Genomic DNA, 19,966 nt, shown 5'->3' on the forward strand with positions numbered 1-19,966 from the left:
TTAGCCTCCTTCATTGGATTGGACAGATCTGCTTTCCATTCCTTCATGTTAGATGATGGAAAGGTCCATTTTAGGGACAAAAGGAGGTGGCATTTTCCCATCAGAGTCCACACAGTGTATCTGAGACTATCAGAGGCCATCAGTCTATGAATAGTACATATTAGATGGAACTGAAGTGGCAACCTGTATTGAGTTCTTGCAAGATTTAGAAATAAAAATATTCTCTTTGCAGAAAGCTTCCTTGTCTGTAGGAAAAAGAGGGTCCATGTACCAGAACAGAAGCATATATGATCAGACATACTGCCAGTTAATGCTCAAATATAAACAGACCTATGCACACTCACGCATATACACATGTACACATATGCTTTCATACATGTGTACACACATACATGGCACTCACAGATTTCAACACAAAACTATCGAATAAATATTCACCTTCAAAAATAACTAATAAACTCTACTGAGAGCTATGGTAGACAATTTACTCTTTCCAAAACATACAAATATTTACGTATTGCTAATAATAAAACTTGGAACAGGATTCAAAATCATAGGAGAGTTTTAATTGTGTTCTTATTTGAAACTAGTCACACTAATATTTAAAGGTTTGTTAGATTAATATCAAGTTGTATTTCTTTAAAAAATATCTATGATCATTCCATGAGAGAAATTGTGTACAAGAGAAACAATGTAAAGAAATATCTGTATAAGATGAAAGTGGATAAGGAGCATATCAGTTGAAATCACTTAAATTTAGAGATAGAAAAATTACACAAATCATTTTATCTCAGTCTTATATTTATTATAGACAGAAATAAAGTGGAAATCTGAATTTCATTCCATTTCTGCCACTAAGCAAGTCACTAGGTGCATCAGTAATAGAGCACAATCCCATTAAAGTTATCCGTGAGGAAGACTGCTTTTAACTGAGGTTTATTTTTCAAATTCTGTGTTCTCGCTATTGCAGAAGTCACAATTGAGTCTGCACTAATACAGAGAGGTAGAATATCTATACTCAACTCTCATTGCCTCAAGTCATTTGTTATATAATTCCTAAATAATGAATGCGACAATTGAAAATTTTAAAACACATCCATTTCCAAAAGGTGGCTGTTTTTACCTACATAAAGTCTTATAAACATTTCCTTTAACTTTAAACCATATAAACATATAAAGAAAAATAACTCTATTCTGAGTAGAATACAGGTTAACTGCGCAAATTTGTACACTTGGGTTCAAATATTCATACAACATTATATAAAATTAAGTTTTGTTTTGCTATCATATAAAGTAAGTAATCATTGTTAATCGAAAAACAAACCTCACTCAGTCCAAGAAAATAACAGTTACATATGGTTGGACCAGATATCGTCTATAAAATGCCTATGCCACCATATTCTGAATTAGCTAAAAATTGAATAGACATACAATTCTAAATCATGTCCAAATAACTTTAGTAGTCCTAACAGCCGTATATGCTTTGATATTACTTCATTATATTGCTTTTTAAATATACCTTAGAATCAGTATACATAGTATATGACACTTTGAATTTTTAGAGGCACTTGTAGATTGTCTGCTGCATACTACAATAACTTCAAAACTTTCAAGCTATAGTATTTTTCATGACTAATTTAAGATATTAAATCAGAATTTGTATGTAACAGTTTCTTACTCTTATGAACATGAAAGTGACAGAAATCAATATTGATTATTCTGCTAATAAGTTCTTAGAGTCATTCTGCCAGTTTCATTTCTTAGGTCTATAAAGTGCTTACTTACGTTTGAAGACTGTGCAAAAACAACTAAAATCTCTATATGATTATTTGTGAAATAATTGTATTTCAGAAATAATCTATAAATATTTTATTTCACTCTACATGGCACATAAAAAATCTAAATATAATTCCCAGTCTTTTTTTTTCCCTTGATGCATCACTTTGGGGCAAGAAAGCTAGAATTTACTTCTAAATAGCTGTCCTCTCCATATAATATAGAAACACCTATTATCAAATATTGTTTCTTCTTTTATTGAATTCCTTGATAATTGTTCTCTGAAAAAATAATGTGAATAGTTGAACATGTTATATTCCTCATTATGTTTTCATAAATTCATTACCACTTCTGAAATTTTTAGAACACTGGTTACAATCAGAACCATGTAAGATTAAGTCTTCTTAAAATAGCTCTTGATTAAAGGCTATGATAGAGTAACAATTATTCAATTTTCTATAATAAGATAAGTTAACTGTAAAAGTTAAAATTATAAAATTTAACTCAATTAAAACATTTCTATTAATATTATTAACTTGTATTCCTATTTATTAATAAATAGATGAATTGAAAATTTCTTCACTCTCAAATATCAAAATGTATTAGGTAATGTTTGCAAATCTAGAATATTTGGGGTAACAGATAGGTAGAAATATGATATTTGCTTTTTCCTAAAGTTATTTTTACATTGAAATCAGATGAAAACAGATAAATTGAGAAACACTATAATATACCAACTCTCCAGCTTAACACAAGCATTCCTGGTATTTTTATATAGCAGCTTTCAGGTTTGCTCCCACCTACATGCTTAGCTGTATGCACAATGCACAGATAGATTTATATTTAGATTTCCATTAATATTTCATCATATACAACTTTATACACATTGTAATCATTAAATTATATGTATCATTAAATTAATACATGATTGCATATTAATACACTTCAAGCATTATTAGAACTCTAAAATATTTTCAATATGGGTAGAACCTATCTATGAAAATGGGTAAACTTCTGTAAATTATGATTTTGTGAGACGATCATAATTAGAACATTAAGTAACTTCAGTCATTATTTGATGCCCTTTCTTGATAGTACCACACCAGCTCTTTATTACTAATATCGTGTTTTTATCTTCTCTTTCCCTGAGCAAATATCTTCCTCAGGAAGTTAAATATGAAATAGATCTAATACTAATCTTGAACCACAGTATTTTAAACATGAATCTGAACAACTGCCAAGACTTTCTAATGCATCGAAAAGAAAACACTGAAAGTTTATATTTAATGATAATTACCTTAAACTTTACAAATAATATAATAAAGAAGTGAAAACTGTATCTGCTGTTTTTCAGGCTACAAATATATTGAGTGTAGCATATTACTAATGCTATTTGCAAAGGGCACGATCAGTTTATGGTTAAGACAAACCAAGACAAATGGGGGTTTAAATGCTTTGTGACACTGAGCAGTGTACTAACTCCTCAGCTGCTCCATCTGTCAAGTGAATATGACAATGAGAATGTTACAGCCTTATTGTGATTATTAAAGAAATAATATGTGCCTGCATAGTAAGTTTTCAAAATGACAACTGTAATATGAATGTTTGGAGTTTAATTTCCCCTTGAACTTCATTGTTGTGCAGTGTACTTAGCTACTTACATGCCATCAGACAATTTAGGTTAGTCTCTATAAAAATGAAGTATTGTCACCTAGTTGATTTATAATTGTTAAATTGATAAATACTAAAAACAGAGACAATTTCCTAAAATGATCTGCATCTGTAAATGTGAGTCATAGCAAATTAACCATTTTGAGCTTAAGCATTACCAAGGAACTCAGATTATTTTACAATTATACAGATACATAGAGATAGGAATAAAGACTATGTATTCTCAGGGAGGACACAGGTGCTGTTCTAAACAGCATCGTCTGTACATGCCTCCATATCTATAAGAATTAAAGTAGCGTGCCTTATATTTCAACAGTATTCTCCTAAAGACACAAACAAATAACCTGTCTTTATGATTTAGAAACATTTGCCTGACCAAAAATATCAGACAGTGAATTTTAAATATTCTGGGTAACTTCAAATGTAATCATACTTTGTCACCAGTATATGTAGCATGTTCCTTTAGAAAAAGTAGTACCAAATAAAATATATAACTAACTTAAAGATAAAAGAATCCTGAATGTCATTAATATTATGATAAAATGCATTTACTTTATAGTTTAAAATTTTAAATTAAATATTTAGGTGCCTCTAAGAAGCCCGATCTTTAACCATTGGAAATCTGAAATTTATAAATACATGATCTTTATAAAATAGTGAAGTCTAAGGAAGTCTTCCTTTCAGTGAAATAGGATATTAAAATTCTACTTTGAATAACGTAAATCTTAAATGAATGCCTGAGAAGAATTTTTAAAAGGCAATTAAGTCTGGGGGAAGGAGGGAATGAGAACAAGTGAGCCCAGATCCATTGTATTTCGAATATACTTTTGTGTACGACTTGGACCTCAATGGAGCTTGTGAACCATTAACTTCAATTACACTGAAACCCCAAACAAACCCTGGGCATTGTAAATCTCATTAATTTTAAACACATGGGGACTGGAATAAATGGACTTTGAATTAACTCAATCCAAATTACCTAATATTAAAACATAATTGGAATTCAGCTGCTTTAAATTGCTTGCCAGTCTGAAAGGCAGAATAGATTGCTGCACTAAGGTTTATTACAATTCTATCTATTTTTAAAATTGCACAATAATATTTTTATAAGTCTGAAATTGGGATAATAAGGGAATTTCACTGATGTTTCTATAGATTTTCTTAACATTTCATAACCTTTTATCAAGTTTCAGCTCTTTAAGAGGAAAATTTTACTGTGAGTTCATTAAACTAAACATTAAATTCCAAATATATAAGTGTCAACTGCTAAATATATCTGATGATATATTATTGTTAGTATACAATGATAATTTCCATAGTTCTAGGTCTCTTTCTGCAATCATTTCTATAATGATGAGGAAAAATAGATTTTAATATCAGCTAATAAAAATGAAAATACAATAAGAGAAATAAGAAACATGTTGCTAAATAGTAAGAATAAAAAATATGCTGCTAAAATGAGACCACATATTCTAAAACCAACGATAAATTATTTTGAAAATGTCTGCAAGTTTTTGGAAGCTTGGTATCATTATCCCCATCCACTAGTAAAGAGTAATATCCCCGTATGAAATATTATTATAATATGTTTGTGGTACTTGTACTTGCCTCAATAATATTTGATTAGCTTATATAAGATCTAAGTGTTTGACAGCTGCATTTCAACAGGGCCCCTTTCTTAGCATCCTAAATTTAAGTTAAAAAAAAAATTGTTCAACGTAGGATAAATGGTCATGCATTCTATGTACCTCCGAGTTACAGCAATAGAAAACTATGAAAAATGGATAACATACAATTTAAGCCAACCCAGCTTAAAAATCCATAATATAGACATTCAGCATGTGAATACTAATACCTGAAAAGAAATGTGCTTTGAAGCCCTTCTTAGACACGGTATTGTCAGATTTGAATTCAATTCTCATATTGTTGAACTGAGATGTGATCACTTCAGGTACGTCAGCGCCACAAAATTTGCCGTGCAATTTAGACTCGGAGGAAAGGCCACTCCAAATCTCCACATAATCATATTTGCAAACCTGAAAAAAACAGGGTTATTGTAGTCACCCGATTCGAAAGTACCAGATAATTGACACTTATTTTTGAAAAGTGTATCATGTTTTTCCCTCTTTACTTCAGAAATACTCAAACTGGAATTAACAGGTAAAGAAAAAAATCAAGAAAAGAGTCCAAATATGAGGCAGAAGCCAGGAAAGATGGATCCGAGAAGAATTTTGTTTTGAATTTCTTCAAGAGCAATATATATAATCGTATGCTTGTTTATGCCATGTAGTCACATTTTTTCCCCAAAAAAAATACAGAGTTAAGGAGAACAGAGATAAGTGTGTGTTGACAGGATGGCACTGATGATTACAGGAAGAGTAGTAGTTGCTGCTTTAAAAAAAAAAAAAAAAAAAAAAAAAAAAAAAAAATATATATATATATATATATATATATATATATATATATATATATATATATAAATGTCTAAATTTTCAGTAGGAACTGTGAAAGAACTTGTCATGTGCTCTTATTTGATGCTGACAACAATTAAAACAACCATTAGCAACAGAAATTATCCTTTCTATTATAAAGATGAGAAAACTGAGGTTCAGAAATTTTGTATAACTTGTCCAAACTTATATAAATCATACATGGCAGCATGGTGATTAATAGCATGGAGTTTGGCTGGATTCAGACCTACCTCCCAGAAACACTTCATTCTAATAATCAGAACAGCACCATAAGGAACTTTCAAAATGAGACAGACACTTGGTGTATAATAAAAAGGATCCTTTACCTTTCAACCTTATCAAACTGATATTTCTTCATTTCTTTTCATTGCTAGTTACTGTGAAGTTACTGGGTAGCATTGCTGCAGGATTGCAAACAGATAGGAATTCCACACAGTGGGATGGAGGCAGGAATTTATACTAAAATGAAGTAGACCCATTCTAATTTATCTGTAATGCACTAACACCACCAAAATGGAAGAAGCTAAGTGAATGCCAGGTAGTCTTAAGCATTTTTGTGGCTACTAGCAGATGTTTCCATATACTTTAAAGTTCCGACAGGGCACATTCTAAAGAACACATCCTGCATGAATGACCTGATTGCATAAATGTGTAATTAGCAAGTTTAACAATGCATATGATTGAACCCTGGGGCATGATCTGTACTTTGCAATATGTCAATTCAAATTACTGGTTCTTGTGATATTAATTAGGTGATATATTAGCAAAATGTTGCTAGGAAAAATGAAATAAGTTCTCTACTTTGTTAGAACTGCAATTTTTTTTCTTAAATTTATTGGGGTGACAATTGTTAGTAAAGTTACATAGATTTCAGGTGTACAATTCTGTATTACATCATCTGTAAATCCCACTGTGTGTTCACCACCCAGAGTCAGTTCTCCTTCCATCACCACAACTGCAATTTGTTTAGAGAGGTCTCTGATATAAGATAGGAGAATGTTACCAAGGCGAAATTAGTTTGAGGTTGACTTTCCTTTTGGATATCAATATAATGAATAAAATAATAAAGTGTTAGCTTAACTCAATATTCTATAAGCCAAGTTTTTGTTCATGCCTTTTTTAAATAGCTAAGACATCAATCTATGAATATACACAGAATTTTCTAATTGCCTTCCACACAGCAACATCATAATAAGTTTGTAAACTTCCAAGAATAAAGCTCACTACCATGAGAAACTGCTTTTGGAACACAATGCTCCATTCATTTAAAACCATCTACCCTCCTTCCTCCTGCATATAAACTTCTAACCTTCTTAAGAACATCTGTCAATTAATGAATCGAAATGTCATATCTGCCACAACTAATAATAGCTTGAGAGAAAACTGAGAGAATAGAAGTCTTTCGATATAGAGTTCATACCACACCACAGAAGGTACAGAGGTTCCCATTTTCAAAAAGCGTCATATGAAAGCTTTTCTAAAAATACTATAAAAATTATTTTCTTCATTTCAAACTTTCCCCAGTTTTTGGTATCAAATGAAAACCATGTTCCACGTGGAGAAAATACGTTAGAAATATAAATTGTAGTCTTTTGCATCATAAAACTTACACATGATGTAAAGAAGACCTCAAAATGTCCATTGAGCTCTATCTATAATTCTACATTTCACTGAAATATGTAAGTTCATCACACTTCAGACTTTAATTTCCTTTAAGGAAACACAAAAGTCAGCAACTTTGTTTTACTTCAAGTCATTAGTAAGAGATTTAAAAATGCACAGAAGCACCTTTCAAATAAATGATTTCACTTGTTTAAATGTGGTTACCTAACAGAAAACTGTACTAGAGTAAGCTTTTGTAAAAGAAAGATAGCATCAATTAAATCCATCTTTTATTGAGGTTAAAGCATTAATCTTTCTTTATTTGTGAACCATGAGCACATTAATAATAAACTACTTATATAAAAATATACCTATTTCTATAAGTAAAATATATCAGGTCCTTCCAAATGAATATTTTTGTTAAGTCTCAACCGGTAGATTTTTTTTTTTTTCAAGAAAGTCTATGTGACATGAAGCTGACCTTATTTTTTCATAGTTATTTAATAAATCTAAAAATGCTGTATATTAATACACTAAGTAAAATCACCCTCAGAGTAATTTTCAGTCTCCTAGAAACAGTTGAAAATATAATCCAATGTCAACAGGAATTACAAGCAGTTGTAGAAATGAGCAGTAGAGCAAAGAAAGACTACAATGTCTATACTATTGTACTACTGAAATTCTTTCTTCCTTTCTCTCCCTCCTTCTCTCCCTCCATCCTTCCTTCCTTCTTTCCTTCCTTTCTTCCTTCTTTCCTTCCTTTTCTATTTTTAGTTTACCAGTCTCTCTTTAGGGATTCCAAAAACATGATAGAAAAAAATTATATTTATTGTTCACTTACTTCATTGCCTTCCAATTCAAAAAACTCAAACTTCATAGAAATCCTGTACTGGGTTGGTGCAACCACTTGCCACACACAGTTTTTATTAGGAGGGTACTCCTTGGGCCAGCCTGGAGTGGTTATGGTGCCATTCAGTTTGGTAAGAAGTCCTCCACAAGCCGCTAGAAGGAAAAGAAATGGAAAGGGTTTTCCTTTAACAAAGTCATTCCCCTCTTAGCACCTTCCCGTTTTTAACCAAACATCTCAGCATTAAATTTCAACTATCTTCCAGATTTTTCCAAATCTATACAGCTGTAATCTCTGGGTTGCTTAAGTCTCTGGTACAACTATTTTAATAAACTAATCCCATTTATAAACTGTTATTTTGTAGGTTTGGAGTCAAGCAAATTATGGCTGTACCACAACATTTTAGATCACTTTCAAGTTGGGTAATATAAACAAAACTGGTGTCAGTTTTCTTGTCTTTTAATTGGGTATAATAATTTCTACACCACATGGTATTGTGAGAACTAATGAAAAGATACGTGTAAAGCACCATATAGTCTGATACAGTAAGACCAAACTCAATTGTTTATTTCTTTAACACTTTTTGACTCAAGACAAGCAACTCTTAGGAAGAGTTGCCTCAGCTAGCAGGAAAGATAAACTATAGTAAATAGAACATAGTTGTTATTCCAAAAACTCCATTTAACAATTGGTTTTCTTTCCCTTTTGGATGATCTATTTAAAAGAGGTAATGTTTATGTCACCTCTCTTCCTTATTGATAGGGAGCTTAGCAAAATCAGGGTATCCAAAGACAAGCTAAGTGAAAAGAATATATATTATACACGGTTTATAATTAATTCCTAGGGAATCAAAGACCAGGTAACTGGTCTGTACTTTAATTGTGTGTGAGTGTGTGTGTGTGTGCAACTATATTTATAAATATACAGTAAAAAAATACCTGTACTTTCATGTTTACCACTTTTTCGTAAATTATTATGAAGTAAATTATTTACTTCTAGGAGCTACGCAGAAATAAGAGTCATGTTACTTTATATTGTCTGATCTACAATGTCCTCTGTTTTCAAAATACTGCATTTTTTTTCATAATTGTGTCTATTCAGTATAGGAAGCAGATTAGTAGTTTAATAGATAGGATGGAGATTTTTGCCAAATAGAAGAGTTAAAACTTTTAGAAAGGGAGTTTTTGATTTTTTTTTTTAAATATGTGAACTAGGGTATGACAGTTACTCCTTAAGCAAATAATTCTGCCACCTTTGCTATTTATCATGTCCTTTATTACAGCTACAGTAGAAAACAAGGTGCTCATGCTTAGGGAGTTAACATTTTTGTCAGAAACACCAAAAGTAAACTAAATAAATACATAAATATAAATAATGTTACACTGCTACAAGTTCTATGAAAATGATTTTAGCAGAAATGTTTAGAAGGAACACATGAAAAGTAGAATGGGGACGTCAGATCAGTCCTTTCATTTTGTCTGTAATTCGAGTTTTGGGCCTGTAATAGGACGGATCACAGGCAATGGAAAAGGGTCTGCTTTAATTCTAAAGAGAGAGACCATAGAATATGGTATCAATCAATCAATCAATCAATCAATCCCACTACACAAGATGTCTCATCTTAGAATTACACAGGAAATGTTGAAAATGTGACCAAATGTCTTTTTTTATGAGCTTTTTATTAATAAAATGCATTTAGCTCCTGCTTTCTTTCAGACTGTGGTAGATGCTAGACATACAAAGATGATTCAGATTCAGGACTCTGCAGTTTAAAAAGGGACAAGCACCCATAAATTATGTTAAGAAAATATTAAAATAAATGATAGATGAATGGATGGATAGATAAAAATCTAGATCCAAATAGAGATAAAATTAGAAACACATATAGATAAGATAAATAGATATGATTGATGGATGATACATAGGTAGATAGATAGATAGAGAGATAGATAGATACTTATAAATAATTGGCCTGGTTGATAACCAAAGGAGGAAATGACTGATTTTGTAATAAGAACCTAGGCTTAGTTTCACATTAACTGTGACTATAAATTGATTCTTATTAGTTGAAGAAAGAAGTTACTATAGAGAAGAGGAAAAAGAGAGAGAGAGAGAGAGAGAGAGAATGAGAATGACACTATAATAAAAGACAGGAATAGGGCAGAGGGGTTCAGACAGGGAACGCCACGTGCAAACCCATCATACCTTCACAGGTCCTTTTGTCAGGTCCCAGCTCATAGCCAGGCTCACAGGCACACTGGTAACTGCCCAATGTGTTCAGACATCGCTGCTCACAGCCTCCACGGTCAGGTTTACCACACTCGTCTTCCTCTATAAAGATGGTGAGAGTTAGAGAATGACACGAGGATTTTGTTTTTACATACTGAGGTGTAAAATTTTTTCAAAACATGATATACTTAACAGCTCTGAATGAAACTGAAACAATTGATAGCTTCAACAAAGGAACAGGAATAATTTGCAAGCCCTTAATGGACAAAAACAAGAATTCACATCACTGCAACCTAAGAATGTGTAACAACCAAGAGAAGTATTGGAAACCTACTGAAGATCACCTTATCTCAGTATGTCTTTTATCTGATATAAGGTCAAAGGGGATTGTTAAAACCTAGAGATTTTTCAGAACGAAACAGGAAAAGTTATTGAAAAAACACAACTTCACCTGTTGATTTCAGAGTATAGCTTGCTAGATAGTCTGGAAATATGTTTTTAAAGAAATAGATCATAGTGAATATAAAGAGAAAACAAACCCAGAAACTTACAAGATCTTTTTAAATTTAAAGCATTCTGTGTTTTTACATAGAAAGGTTAATACAGAAAATATAATAATTCCATATTTTTGTAAATGCATATACTATTTTGATTGTATGGAAACATGAAAAATACACATGAAATACAAATATGAAAAATATGTAAAATCATATATTACAAGGGACTCCATAATCTCACTCTGCAGGTATAACCTATTGTGAGTTAGGAAATTAGCAAACAATATTCTTCAGCGAAATTACATATCCGACAAAAGCTAAGCATTTTTGATAACCAAATATGAAAACATCACATGAAAAAATCTTGATAGCATATTTCTTATACCGTAAAACAGAACACATAGAGAAGATTTAAAGCATGTAAATGTTTATTTTAATAAATACTTTGAATACGTATAGGAAAAGTAACAAAAGTCTCTGCCTTTCAATTCATATCATGAATACATAAGTAACTCTAAGGGAAAATCTATTATACTGTTCAGTTTGGGGAATATAATCAATGATGTTGTAAAGATTTGGTAGGGGGTCACATGGGCACTTGTCTCATTAGGGAGACCACTTCATGGACTGTGTACCTGCCTGACCACTGCACTGTACACCTGAAGCTGAAGCTGAATAATATTGAATGTCAACTGTAATTTAATATATATATATAGTCACAGGATGTGGAGTACAGAATAGGGAATAGAGTCAATGGAATTGTAACTGCTGTATACGATATCAGAGGAGTAGTAGGTTGGGGGTGGGGGGGTTTTCACTTTGTGAGAGGTGTAAATGTCTAACTATGACATTGTTTTGTATACCTGAAACTAACACAAATTTTTAAAAAATATACTGTCTTTAAATAATGAAAATTGTAGATATTAATAATGCTAAATTTTGATATACACAACTAAATCCACCACATAGCCTATAAAAATAAGTGTAGAGAATGTTTTTGTGTTTTTTTTTTCCCACAAAAGAATTTTATTCTACACTAATGCACCTAACGTAGGGGCCTATGAATTTTCTAAATGCATATTTGATGTTACTACTTGCACTAAAATAGTTTTCTTTTTACATCAATAGTACACACCAAATATGGGATGTGAAAATAAACTAAAATTTAATTATGTAATTCAAAATTAAGGCTCATCAGTAATAACTCTTTGATGAAAAATACATTTTAGGTGTTAGATCAGTATCAATTCTTTGTCAAAAAAAAAAAAAAAAGACATTTTAGGTATTTCGCTGAGGAGGCCATAAATCATTTCCAGTGTAGTGGAAACCATTCTGTATGGGTGGTTTGGAAATGCTGCCAGCTGGAAATAAACTGATGAACTACAAGGGAGTAAACCCCTTTCTGGATCTGAATCCTTTGCTGACTATTATTGTAAATATTTTCTGCCTTTATGGATTTTGTTATTTTGTCTGTTTCACTAAAAAAAATGGGTATAATATCCTAATGGGGTTCCTACCATGTTCAAAATTTCAGAATTTTACCAATAATCTTTCCCATCAACACCCACCCAAAATACCCTTATGAACAGTGCACACTTCAACTTTCAATAAAACTATACTTTAGTTGTCCATTAAAGCAATGCTAACTACCACATTTATCCCTGACGAAGCAAAGCTGATATTTCAAATTACCTTTAAAAAAATTGGCAGCAAACCCTGCTTTGTTCACAGTTCCATCAGAAACAAACTTCATCCACAAGGTATTGGAGGTAGATCTGATATCTTCAGGTTTATCATAACCGCAGAAACGCCCTATCAGTGGGCTGTTTTCGTTGGCTCCATCTCGAACTTCTAGGTAGTCATAGGCACAGTTGTCATGTCTTTCAATCTTAAAGAGTAAAAATATGTGAACATATATCTCATTCACAGATAAAACAATTTCTGTGTATTCTCTGTGCCATAGTACTGGCATGATCATACAACAAATTCCTTATTAAATGAGAGCAGTTCTTGCAAGTGTGCATGGTAATAACTAGAGTGTCCATGAATAAAGGTCATTTTATTCTGGTAGACAGAGATATATTAAAATAAATCTATGGATCAGTGCATCTACATGTATCTGAATCAACAGAAGTAATTGCCTTTTAAATGAAAATGAAAATTCAAGTTGTGATTCTTTGGGAAAACTGAAAAAAAAAATCCATACTTAAAATGATCATGAAAAGTAGAGCCAGGTTATGCGATAAGCAATGTAAAATTTCTCAGCAATATCGTTATAAAATTATTGATCATAGTTCATCAAGTCAGCCATTATTTTATTCATAGAGAAGCTGGATTCAAATTCTATTGTCAAATATTGCATTGCTTTAGGTTATAAATATCTTTTTGAAGGAAAAATCTGATGACATGAGATTACATTGCTTTCTAGTCTATGAAATTCTTTACCCACAGTTAGCATAGCTGCATGTAGGAAGACTACTATATGTAGAATCAGCACTGGCTAGCTCTTTCTCAAGGTACCATGGCTTGTTTAGATGAATTTTTTACCTCAATACATTTTCCTCAATCCATATTATCTGGCAGAACTCAGTCTTTCTTCTTAAACAACTAAATTCAAATATTACATCAGACTATTGGCCAATGAAACTTTATGGAAAACTGCAAATTCATGGACCTATTTTTTCACCCTGAGCTACTTCTAAAGACAACTTGCTTTAACAATTTTGGTACAGTTTCTAAATAAAATTTCTGCTTCTAATTTTTTTCATAGACAATAGGCACTATCCCTGAAGTCTTAATAGAGTCAGATGCTTATTAGATATTTGAAGCTGGAAAACCATGAAAAGTATCACATCTTGTCATCTATTATTCAACATACAATTCACTAATATATGAAATTCTGTTACAAAACAAATGTCAGGGAAAATGCTCACTCCGTGGAACTGCAACAAGAATGCACAAAACTGCTGGTATAGTTGGTTGAAGAATCTGTTTCCTGATTTATCAAAACATTAACAGTGATAGGTCTTCACATCAGGTAGCACAAGGACAAACGAAAAAAAAAATACATTTTGAAGTACAGATTCAGTTAGAACTAAGAACTATATTTGCTGCTTTCTGTTCTCTATTTACAATCAGGATTAATTCCTTCCTTCAAATAGTGCCTAGTCTATGCCAGGCTCTCTTCTCACCGCCTGGTATGCAGCATTCAGCAAAAAGCAGAGCTTTGCTTCCCTGGAGCTTAGATGCCACTGGTGGGTAGAGAGCAAAGGAACGAAAAGTAGGACAACATAATTTTATCATAATTTTACAATCTTAGAAAGGAATAAATACTGTGGAAAAATATAAAGTGAAACAAAATAAGAAGGACTAGAAGGGGGTTGGGAGACGTGAAGGTTGCTCCACCAGGCTCAGTGAGTTTGATTCATCAATCCAGACTTTTTCTAAAAAATGTATTCGCATTGTGTGTGGAATTATGGGAATGAATGGAAAATATTTAATCCAAAGACTATCTCCTTTTTAAAGCCCATGTTTTAGATGGTAGCTGTTTAAATAGAGAGATGGCGAGGGAGAGCTAGCAGCGGCTCTAGTCACTTAGTCACCAGGGATGACACGTCCAATCTGACCAGCTATATACCCTCTTCTCGTAGTCTTTAACACACTGCCTTAAAATCTAAGTTCTCTCTCAATATGAGATCACTTCCAGATGGCCAAAGGCTGTTCTTCAAAGAGACACACAAAATAATATCTAAATTTCTCAAGTGATAGGCTTTGATAAAAGAATAAGCAACACTGAACTAGTGACAAAATTGTAGGGGAAAGAACCAAAGGTCTCAGCAGCCATCCTCTCACCTGCTTAGAGCAGCACAGAATGAAATGCTCTTGATTCATGAATCCTAGTGGATGAAGGGAAAAAGAGACTAGGAAGAGAAGACGCGCAATGAAGAAAGAAGCTCCTTGTAGTAGATCAGTTAATAGAACTAAAATTATAATGCATTTACTAGAAGCCGTGGTAGAATAAAAATTAAGGTTAGTTGAAAAGGGCTTTTTAGTTACTGTTTTAAGGAGATTAAATGCTTTTATAAGCTACAGAACTAACAAGGGAGAAAACCAAACAGACTATTGAAAAGGAAACAAAAATTTTATGTTTTGTCAGTGATTAAGAAGAAGTAGAAAAATGATATTTCCCTGTAAATAAAACTCACTCTGTCCTTTTAACAGATATAGATCACTTTACCTTTTATAGTATACTCACTAGTTACTTAGTGAAAATTGCAGTTTAGATATTTTATATAATACAAAAAGGATAACTATTTCATGGGTAAAATGCATAACAATGACCAATTTTGGGATTAATCCCACCAGTGCCTATTTATGAATTACACGTTACGTACATATTAAATATTATGCACATGGTATTAGGAGAAACACATTAGAAATATACACACTATTCTCACATAGTAAATGCTACAGTTATGGAATTGCTTTAGAAAATAAAACATACCATATATATATATATATATATATATATATATATATATATATATATTATATATAATTTATATTTAAAAATGCATTATCCATTCACATAACAATTCTAGATAGCTTATCAATTACCTCAATGATGTTTGTTTACATAGTTTCCCAGTTTAATTGCATTAATCCTAATTGCAATGCCAGCACAATGAATCTGTAGTGTTGGTGTTAATTTTATCTCTTCAATTACATCCCCATCAGAGTAATGATGATGGGCACAAATGAAAGGTTGGATCATTTTATTTATGTCATTTGGGTAATATTTTCTCCAGCTATAAAAATTATTTCATAGTTAATATATGGAATGGATAGGAATAAAATGGTTGAAGCTAAAAAGTGGGCAAATCCATTGATGCTGTCCAGTGACCGTAAGCTCCATGAGAAAAAGAATACCGATGCTTTATAAAAACAAACAAAATGAGAAAAATCAGTTTCTTCTTGAGTTAAAGCGTGGACACAGTTCAAAGATCTAGGCACTGAATGTAAGGTCATGCACAATTACACGTATAATAAATTTGTTTTGATAATGTTGATGTTAATTTAAGGTAATTGGAGCATAAACCATACACAAATGTGGCAAGGTTATCATACTGTAAACAGATCTAATACGTACATAGAGACTACAGTGAAAGTGATAGCTCTGAACATTTTTAGAAAACTGATATTTAAATGACATTAGAAGTAGATGCACAGAGAGTAAGTGGTAGGTGGGTGGTAGATGAGGGTAAAGGGAATCAAATATATGGTGATGGAAGGAGAACTGACTCTGGGTGGTGATCACACAATGTAATTTATAGATGATGTAATACAGAATTGTACACCTGAAACCTATGTAACTTTACTAACAATTGACCCCAATAAACTTTAATTAAAAAAAAAAGTAGACGTAAATACACAAAAAAGGAAGAACAAGTACAAAGAGTAGCCAAAAGGGATTATAATTACATTTCATTACTACCGTGATTCCCTGAAAATAAGACCTAGCCAAACAATCAGCTCTAATGTGTCTTTTGGAGCAAAAATTAATATAAGACCCCGTATTATATTACATAATATTACATTACATTACACTACATTACATTATATTATAAAGACCCAGTCTTATAGTAAAATAACACCGGGTTTTATATTAATCTTTGCTCCAATAGACACATTAGAGCTGATGGTCCAGCTAGGTCTTATTTTTGGGGAAACACGGTAAGTGGGGGCTCATGCCTTTACTGGCAGATTAGAGGGAAGCATGAAAAAGCTGAGTGATTTTTATGTAGCAAGAACTAAAATCAACTAAAGGTAACCTAAAGTGGTCAGCCTCTCTTTCTAAAACTGCCAACTGGTGCAGAGCTTTGTGGTCAGTGCATGTAAGTGAACTCTAAACATTGAAGGAAAGCAACCATGAGGAAGGGCCCTTGCCCAGGCATAGGACCCATTCATACACTTTGCCTCCATTTTATAAACAAATTTTCAAATAAATATAACATTGAAAAACATCTACTGCAGTACCTACTTATTTGTAAAAAGCTATAAAAACTTCAAAATTTCTAGATAATAGTTTCAATAGTCTCTCCCATGCTCCCTGAAAAATTAAAGATAGAATTATCACGTGATTCAGCAACCCCATTTCTAGGTATATACCAAAAAAATGAAAGTAGGGTCTCAAAGAGATATTTATAGATCTCTGTTTATAGCAGCATTATTCAGTGAAATAGCCAAAATGTGGAATCAATCCAAATGTCATCAATGGATGAATGATAAACAAATGTGGTCTATATATACAATGGAATATTATTCAGCCTTAAAAAGGAAGAAAATACTGTCATGTGCTACAACATGAATGAAATTTAAGGATATTATACTAAGTGAATTCAGCCTGTCACAAAAAGGCAAATATTGTACGATTCCACTTATGTGCAGTACCCAGAGTAGATAAATTCATACAGACAAAAACTAGAAGGGGTGGTTGCCAGTGTGTGGGGATAGGGGCAAGGGGAATTGTTGTTTATTGGGTATAGTTTCAGTTTTGCAAGATGAAGAGTTCTGGAGATTGGCTACACAATTGCACAACAATGTGAATGTACTTATACTGAACTATACACTTAAAAAGATGGTGAAGATGGTTACACTTAATAGACATATAGTAATATGTTTATATTACTATAATAAAAAAATACCCTTTCCCATGACTGTTAGAACACAGTTTCAAAATATAATTAATGCAATCAGCTACAGAAATGATGAAACTTTTATAGATAATATCATGTAAAATTATATACACTTGGAACAATGCTAAAGTAATTATTTTTTGCTTTGGGGGAAATATTGAAGAAAAGTATGACTAACAAAAACAATGCAAATTAGCATTTATCACGAAAAATAAATTAATTTTAACAATGGGAAAAAAATCCAGTGAAGCCTAAAAAATAATGTTATCAACAAAAAGAACTTTGAATAAAAGGAGAAAAGCTTAACAGATCATTATTTTAAAGCTTACTGCTATCGTATTAAGTATGCTATTATTACTAACTAATATTAATTAATATTAAGGCATAGATAATTATAGCTAAAAAAGAGGGGAAAATAATATTCTCAACCTGTGAAAATCAAAATTTTAAATCTAGGCTAGGTCTATTTTTATGTGGCTCAGGTTTTTAAATGTTGCCACTTCATTTTTTTTTTCCTTCATGACACAATTATTTTTAACTACTTATAAGTTTAATAACTATTTATTGAAAACCTACTATGGCCAGATAATACACAGTTGACAGTGTATAAAGAGTTGTGAATTAAACAGACATGTCCCTAATTGACAGGCATATGTTGATTAAACAACACAGATGTACAAATGAAGATCACTATGAAGGGAAAGAATTGAACGCTATGAGAGAATACTGATGCCTCTCTTTGCTACCAAGAACTGGGAACAAGTGTATACAGCTCATGGAACTGGTTTCAGTCACAGTACTATCAATTAATTGTGTGACCATGGGTAAATTTATTTAATCTTTCAGAGTAAAATTATAGCCTAAATCAAAATTCTGAAGTGTCACTTAATTCTTTCTTATCGTCATTAACCAACATGTATTCTTAGCCAAACATCCCAAAATATTACACGACAAACATTTAGGATCTCTTTGTCTTGGCTTCTTAGTTCCTTCACAGAGACTAGTCTACTTAACTTACACTAAAATAAAATACTTAAAGGAATTAAAGGATTACTTTTAGTCAAGCAGTTACTTTAGTCACGAACTACCAAGACAAAAACTTTTGTAAATAGTTTAGAATGTTGCAGCTTGCGGTGATGATGGGTAAAACTATTAAACATCTATGGTTTTCACAACCAAATCAGCGTGTGTAGAAATGTTGACAAATATTCAAATTTAATCCCACTTAAATGAATGTATGTGGTGATTTCGATGTAAACATAAGTAACATCTTGGTTTATTTCGCTTCTTTTCCGCTTTATTGACATTTCTTGGAAGTTGTTACTACAAACATTTCCAGTCTTCCAAATTTTTCTCTTCTGTATTTCTGCGTACTGATAATCCTTAAGTAAAATAACAGTATAGATGCTTCTTTACAAGTAACACTGCTGCTGACTAGAAGACAAACTCTCCAAAATGATGTAAACATGATCTACATTCAAGCAATGCACCAGTAACTACTAGAGAAGAAAAAGTTTCCCAAAAGTTGTGATGACTGAAGAATCGGGTTCTATAACCCCCAAAGAATGTCCTTTACTGCTCATAGACATCTGAGATTCATTAACAAAGGCACTTGTTCAGATTTCTTTTTCTGTACTTACATTAAAATCAGAATAGCATTAGGAAAGGTAAAGTCATGACATAAATTCACGGAAAGGTATACATAATGGACAGCTAGTAAATTCTTTATAGTAGGTTTCAACAGAATGATGGACAAGTTTATCCTAAGGGCCTTTTTATCTGAAAAGGGAGAGAGTAACAGAGAGAATTAAAAAGTTGCAAAAATAGAAACAATCTTTGAGAAAAGGCAAAGACTTACCAATGAATAAAAACTGTTTTGTTAGACAAAAACCACTAAACACTGAAGATTGGTGAGGACTTTCTAAAAATTACATATTTTCAATATAAAATGTATATGCTATAAATGGAAAATATATACACAAAAATAAATTGATATAAACAGATAACTGACAAAATGAAACTGTCTAGTGACCACTAGAACAAATTAAAAAATACTCATACATCATCGATTCATTAACACTAAACTCAGAGCCAAAAACACTGTAACTCATGCCTGAACGAAGCTTAGCTAACACACATGTTTTCTCCATAGAGCACATCTCAGCTGAAGATGTGCAT

The 19,966-nt window shown here is 32.0% G+C and overlaps 1 protein-coding gene across 5 annotated transcripts in view; it reads right to left on the reverse strand.

Annotated features, from left to right (window-relative positions):
* Positions 1-19,966, reverse strand: part of TLL1 (tolloid like 1) — a 169,657-nt gene that overhangs the window by 24,809 nt on the left and 124,882 nt on the right. For all 5 annotated transcript variants that reach the window (XM_088792448.1, XM_088792449.1, XM_088792451.1 and 2 more), the window contains 4 exons: positions 12,786-12,981; positions 10,573-10,698; positions 8,362-8,522; positions 5,303-5,483 (listed from right to left, as the gene is read on the reverse strand). In XM_088792448.1, the coding sequence (XP_088648574.1) occupies positions 5,303-5,483; positions 8,362-8,522; positions 10,573-10,698; positions 12,786-12,981 (664 nt within the window). The remainder of the gene's footprint in view (positions 1-5,302; positions 5,484-8,361; positions 8,523-10,572; positions 10,699-12,785; positions 12,982-19,966) is intronic.

This window comes from Rhinolophus sinicus, chromosome 15, assembly GCF_057876585.1.
Source record: "Rhinolophus sinicus isolate RSI-liver-muscle chromosome 15, RSI-T2T, whole genome shotgun sequence".
Lineage (NCBI taxonomy): Eukaryota > Metazoa > Chordata > Mammalia > Chiroptera > Rhinolophidae > Rhinolophus > Rhinolophus sinicus.